This window comes from Odontomachus brunneus, unplaced genomic scaffold (assembly GCF_010583005.1).
Source record: "Odontomachus brunneus isolate Ranch 3 - 2012 unplaced genomic scaffold, Obru_v1 Obru_scaffold_112, whole genome shotgun sequence".
NCBI classification, from domain to species: domain Eukaryota; kingdom Metazoa; phylum Arthropoda; class Insecta; order Hymenoptera; family Formicidae; genus Odontomachus; species Odontomachus brunneus.
Genome location: NW_022639562.1, coordinates 167,731 through 175,071, shown reverse-complemented (window position 1 = coordinate 175,071; position 7,341 = coordinate 167,731). Strand labels below are relative to the sequence as shown.

General features: G+C 38.0%; 1 protein-coding gene across 2 annotated transcripts in view; it reads right to left on the bottom strand.

The window, feature by feature from the left end:
• LOC116849346 (angiopoietin-2) overlaps nt 1-7,341 on the bottom strand; it is a 31,547-nt gene that overhangs the window by 7,673 nt on the left and 16,533 nt on the right. For both annotated transcript variants that reach the window (XM_032826403.1, XM_032826404.1), the window contains exon 10: nt 1,742-1,866. In XM_032826403.1, the coding sequence (XP_032682294.1) occupies nt 1,742-1,866 (125 nt within the window). The remainder of the gene's footprint in view (nt 1-1,741; nt 1,867-7,341) is intronic.

The window sequence follows — 7,341 nt, the reverse complement described above, 5'->3', positions numbered from 1 at the left end:
CCAATTGTCGAAAATGTCGATAAAATAATGGAAATCGTCGAGTCCGACCGTCATGGTAGCACTGTTTCGATTGCCCAGGAGCTAAACATTGCACAAAAAACCGTTTGGAACCACTTGAATAAGGCTGGATACAAAAAGAAGCTCGATGTATGGGTGCCACACGAGTTAACACAAAAAAACCTCATGGACTGAATTTCCATCTACGAATCGCTGCTGAATCGCAACAAAAGCGACCCATTTCTGCAGCAGATGGTGACTGGTGATGAAAAGTGGGTCACTTACGACAACGTCAAGCGAAAACGGTCGTGGTCGAAACGCGGTGAGTCGGCGCAAACGGTGGCCAAGCCAGGATTGACGGTCAGCAAGGCTTTGCTGTGTGTTTGGTGGGATTGGTAGGGAATCATCCACTATGAGCTGCTCCCCTCTTAATTCGGACCTGACCTGTCAACAATTAGACCGTCTGAAGGAATCAATCGCCCAGAAGCGGCCAGCTTTTGCCAATAGGAGAGGAATTGTGTTCCATCAGGACAACGCCAGGCCACACACATCGATAGTGACTCGCCAGAAGCTCCGGGAGCTTGGTTGGAAGGTTCTTATGCATTCACCTTATAGTCCGGACCTGGCACCAAGTGATTGCCACTATTCCTGTCTATGGCGAATGATTTTGCTGGTGAAAAATTCGCCTCAAGAGAAGCTTGTGAAAATCGACTATCCCAGTTTTTTGCCAATAGGGACAAGGGTTTCTATGAGAAAGGCATAATGGAATTACCTTCAAAATGGCAACAAGTTATCGAACAAAACGGTGCATATTTGACCTAAATCGGATCATTCTAACTATGCTAAATAAAACCTTCAATTTCATGTAAAAATAATGGATTCCTTTTTACTACACCTTATATATAAAAGAAAAACATTAAGTTCGAAATCTATAATTTTCATTTACTTTTATGAACTACAATAGTAATGTTAGTATAATCCAAGTATTTATACCCAAGTATCCACATTTACGAGTACTATTCGAGCAACTAAATAGTAAATAATTACGAATATACAATGCGTTTGTTCATTATTTATAACTATTAAAAAATCAATAACTTAGACATGTCAAATTATTTCATATATGCATTTATTTTAGTAGCAATTACTCATTGCTTTGTAAGTGTATAGACATAAAGTTGCTTTCTCTTCATCCGAGGCGTAAACTCTCGTAAGTTAACATATTGATATAATATTGATAGAGTAGAACTTGGCACGCATTGCATCGATCGATTTTCGACTTGTTCTGTCTAGTTTTACTTCCCTTACTTCATCATCCAGCTAACGATAGAGGCCGTTGAAACACAGGAACGTACGACTTGTATAAACATATATTTCTAATAGTGAGAAACTATTAGAGCGACTCATAGGATGCATGCGGGATGATGAAATAAGAAGAATAAAGCTAAACAAAACAAGTCGAAAATCAGTCGAAATGTGCAACGCGTGCCAAGCTATGCTATAGAACAATCTATAAGTAATTATAATATGTCATATATAAAAAAATGTAGAGAGCACCTTTATTTCGTAAGTAGTTACAGGATAGCATTGCATTTATTCGTTCTTTGTCAACATAAACGAAATAATAACCAGATAATATCTTAAATTAACCGCATACACGAGTAATCAACACTGCCAGCACTAACTAACTATAATGATAAAAATTTTCAATCAGAACATTTGCTTCAGAAATTTATAAACATACCTTGTCGTGCGGTAAGATCTTGTGGATCGTTCAGATAAAGGCCGTTTAAACCACGCCCGCAAGACTTCCACCACCAGCCACCCTTAAGCATCGAAGCACAGTTCAACGATGATCTATCGTTATCTCTGAAAAATATAAATATGTTGCATATTTCTATATTTGATGAAAATCTTGTATACAGGGTGTTGCAGAACAATCTGCGAAGCTCTCGTGAGAACGTAAAATAGGTCGAAGTGAACATAAAAGTCTTGCGATATTCGTAATAATAACCAAGAAATTAATTAAAAAACGAAAGATTAAAGAACAGCATGTGTGCTAAATAGTAGAAGACGGAGCGCTCGAATTAGCGCGGCCCAATAATATAACGCATATCATTGCCCATGCTTATAGAGGGTTCACCACTAAAATCCGGACAAATTTAAATTTAACATTCTTGATATATTAGAATACAGCAGTAGGTGCCAGATGGCGTAAAGAGGCCTGTTCTTTGTAGCTGCGCTGCTGAACTAGTGCAATAAGTTAAAGTGAGAAAACGTATATTTGTTTCACTTCAATATATTGCACCATTTCAGCAATGCAGCTACAAAGAACAGGCCTAAGGTAAGTCAGAGAGGTGGGTAGACGTTAATAACCTCGAATGGCCGAATTGTTCAGGTCGACATCGGAATATAACCGAAAAGCGGCGGTTATTGAAAGTGTCCACGCCTGAAAGACGCCAAGAAAAGTAATCAAATTCTTCGGATACCCCAGGTCGACGGTGTATGACATTTTCCAGAGGTACGTGGTCTCGGAAAAGTCCGAGGTGGGCTCCTGTACTCCGGCGAAGAAAATACACAAGGGAGAAGGATACGGACTCCGGAACTCGTTCGAGAAGCACAAGATCTCATTTTGAAAGATCCAGGGACTTCACTCGCAAAATTAGCGGCCGTCTCGGGAGTGAACGACACCACCGTGGCTGCAGAAAGACCATACATTTTCCAACAAGACGGCGCACTATACGAGTCACTTAGTGCAGAACTGGCTCTCGAATAATGTCGAGATGTTTTGGTCGAAAGATTTCTGGCCTCCGAATAGTCCCAATTTGAACCCTCTCGACTACTATGTGTGAGGCGTAGTCGAGAGGGTTACTAACAAAGCCAGACCGCCCGTGGCTTGCCTCCAGGCCGCTATTGAAGCGGCATTCATGAAAATGGACCGGGCGCAATTGCAAACGGGGTGCTTGCGCTTTCGGAACAAGATCGAGGCGGTGATCGAGGCGCAGGGCGGCTACATTGAATGAAAAAACTCAGAAAAGATCCCTTAACTTAACTATAAAATAACCCCTTTGTATTTTTACATATATTTATATTTTCTGTAATAAACGACTTTTTCGAGAAAAAATTTTCATGTCCGGATTTAAATGGCGGACCCTGTACTATTACGCTTCTACGTCTTTCCACGCCTACTGTCACACCGCGTCGAAGCGAAATGTAATAGCGCCATAGACATATATTAGACTGCATGATCTATGGAGAGGAATGAAGCCAAGATGAAAGAACAGATATATACGTGGAATAAGTGTGTTAGACAGGGAAAGCTTTATGTAAATCTGTATATATTTGTCTTTTCATCTTGGTTTCATTCCTCTTCACAGACCGCGCAGTCTAGTATACAGGATGTCTCACACTCTCCTCCGGGCATTTTGTGGAAACGTAGAACAGGTTGCGGTGAACATAAAAGTCCTATACCGTTTTGCGATATTCGTAATAATTATCGAGATATTAATTGTAGAAAATTTGTGAATGATCGTGCACGATATGGTAAATGAGTTATAATAGCGACGACTGCCGTCATGTATACTTATACTTCAGGTTAAATTGAACAAAAAAGTCCTCTACCATTTTGCAAATAATCATATAGATTTTTAATTATTAATTAAAGAAGATGAGTGCATTATCACGCAAAATCGTGCAATAATCTTCTTTAATAATTAAAAATCTATGTGATTATTTGGAAAATGATTAAAAACTTTTTTGTTCAATTTAGCCTAATGTATAAGTACACGACGGCAATCGTCGCCACTATAACTCATTTACCATATTCTGCATGATCATTCATAAATTTTCTACAATTAATATCTCAATAATTATTGCGAATACCGCAAAACGGTATAGGACTTTTATGTTCATCGCAACTTGTTCTACGTTCCCACAAAATTCCCGGAAGAGAGTGTGAGACACCCTGTATATCTATGTAGCACAATAATATTGGGAGTGTTCTTTAATTTTAAAGGATTTTCAAGAAATGGCGTAACTAGTACTACATCGCATCGGGCCATATTATTGCTACCTTCATGTCAAAGCACCATCATGTGGCTTTAGTTTTGAGTATGTGTTCAGTATGTGTTCTCAGTATTTACCGAAGTGTAAACAACATTGTTTTTTTGAGCATTGAATATGTCGAATTTTGTGCCAACAAAACGCAATTTGTGGGAAGCTTTGCTTTTTTTGCTTCCATTTGAAGAAAAGTGCTGCTTGAAGTCAACGAATGCTGTCGGAAGCTTATGGTGATTATACTCCATCGAATTCAACATGTGAGTACTGGTTTCAACGCTATAAAAAAAGGTGATTTTGATACAGAAGACAAGAAACGTCCAAGCCAACCGAAAAAGTTTGAAAATGAGGAAGTGGAAGCTTTACTCGATCAAGACCCGAATCAAACGCAAGAAGAACTTGCAGAGTTATTAAATGTTGATTGATCAACGATTTCCAGACGTTTGAAGGCCATTGGAATGATTCAAAAGCAAGGAAATTGGGTGCCATACAAGTTGAAACCGAGAGACATCGAAAGGTACGAAAGAACCTGTGAATTGTTGCTTTAAAGACACAGAAGAAAAAGTTTTTTGCATCGTAGTGACGGGTGATGAAAAATGGATACGCTACGATAACCCGAAGCGCAAAAAATCATGGTGCAGGCCAGACGAATCATTAATATCGACGGCAAAGCCGAATATTCATGTTGCCAAACTCATGCTCTGTATTTGGTGGGATCAGCTGGGTGTAGTGTATCATGAGCTGCTCCAATCCAACGAAAACATTATTGGGAAACGCTACCAACAACAACTAATGCAATTGAACATTGAAGCAAAAACGGTCAGATTACGCGAAAAGACACGACAAAGTAATTTTCCAGCACGACAACGCTCGGCCACATGTTGCGAAACCGGTCAAAGAAATGTTAGAAGCGCTTAACTAGGATGTCCTATCACACCCGCCGTATTTCCCAGATATTGCTCCTTCCGATTATCATCTATTTCGTTCGATGACTCATGGCCTATCTGAGCAGCGCTTCCATTCTTACGAGGATACCGAAAAATGGGTCGATTTGTGGATAGCCTTAAAAAATGTGTCGTTCTTTTGACGTGGAATCCACCTATTACCAGAAAGATGGGAAAAAATAGTGCTAGCGTTGGACAAAATTTTGAATGATCAATTTGTAACCATTTTTTCACAATAAAGCCGTATTTTTACCAAAAAATCCTTTAAAATTAATGCACACTTCCAATATAAGTAGGCAGTGGCGCTTTGTTCTTCAAATCGCCGCGCGCCGACATCTGTGCATTATATTACTGGGTCCGCGCTGCACGGCTCGAGCGCTCCTCCTTCGACCATTCAGCGTGCGTTTTTCCTTAATCTTTCGTAATTAATTTCTCGGTTATTATTGCGAATATCGCAAAACGGTATAGGACTTTTTTTATGTTCACCTCAGCCCGTTCTACATTTCTACAAAATATGCGGAGGAGAGTCTGGGATATTCTGTATGTATTTATTGTATCGTTATCATAATGCAATAATATGCATAGTGTTTGAAATGTTTCGGAATGATCTAATATTTCGGGAAGAAAGCATTTTACAAAAATATATTTTGGACAAATGTTTTAAGATTTCAAAGGGAATATATAATATTATCTAGTGATAGATACGCCAAAATTTTTTAAAGATCAATTCGAATTTTTTTATGGAATTATGTATTTTTTTAAACAAATTAACTCGTAAAGAGTCATTTTGCATATAAAAAAACTACTGAAAAAAATCATTAAAACGTGCTGAAAAAAGTGATAAAATAAAAATAAGTGATAAAAAGGATAAAATATAAAATATTTCAAGAAATATGCACTCTCTTCTCTTCAAATATTTTATCCCTGTACTTTTATACGCAGCATAACTGAAAGGACTGTACATTTTATGGACAAACATTATAAATGTATAGAAGTATCTTATCCAAACAAAGAAAAATATTATATAGGGTGTCCGAGATTACCATTTTAAAATTTCGCGAGAGTATAGAACAAATTAAGGTGAACATAAAAGTCCCATACGACAAAGTCTAATTCGTAATAAATCTCGAAATATTAATTAAAGAAGATTAGAAGATTTGAATAATTACGCGCGACATAGTAGATGAACTATAGTAGCAATGTATGCTATTGTATTCTTGAACATTAGGTCAAATTAAACAAAATATCCCTTACCATAGAAGGAGGAGGGCATACTTGGTGGCGGCGGGACGCCGTGCGTTCGAGATCTGCGTATCTTTTTCGTTCCAGAAAGAGAAAAATATTGAGAGCGCGGTCCTACTAGGCCGGGACTCGAACCCGAGTCTTTCGCTTGCCGCACGACTGCTCTAAACCACTGAGCTACCTGACGTTCTACGCTCACGACACTCCTCTTCCTAGATAACGCTCAGAGATGCCGTTCGGAAGCGACATCTCTGGCGCGATCCCGAGCGCACGGCGACTACAGAGAGAAACAATGTTACTGTACCAAATGGTACAGCTGTCAGTCTCTCAAAGTCAAAGGTTGCTATCCTTTAAGATCTAAATCAAATTAAACAAAAAATCCCTTTACTATTTTGTAAATAACCATGTAGATTTTTAATTATTCATGAAAGAAAGTTGTTACATGATTGTGCGCGATAATATACAAAAGTCTTGTTTAATTAATATTTAAAATTCTATGTGATCATTTATAAAATAGTAAAGAACTTTTTTACTCAGTTTGATCTAATATGTAAATATACAATGTAAGTACCCTAACAGCATGCGACGTACTGCATATTATCCCGTTTTCGTACTCATTGTACTGTGATCATCTGTGACGTACTAAGTTGAACGCTAGAACGTCACTTTTAGTATCATTCGGTTTTCTTTCACGTGCGAATGTTCTCAGATTTCACTCAGGAATACGGAAATGATACGTACGCTTTTCTATCGCGTGCGTACATTCTCAAGTTTGACTGAAATGATACGTACGCATTTTTATCGCATTTTTTATCGTACGTTTATCAGAACGTACTCATTCGATCGCAGTACATATGAGAACATTCTGAGATGATCGCAATATACGCATTGCGATCTACTCAGAACGTCCTCAGAACGTCCCCGTGCTGTTAGGGTTATACCGTTTTTTCGGAGAAAATAATCTCTGTAGATTTAATATTCGTACTTGTTTAATTTTGTAGTTCTTTTTTATTTCATTAAAATATTATATTCTTAAACGAAATATCATTTTTTAAAATGATGAAAATAAAACTTTTATTTCGTTCAAGGAAACCATGTCATT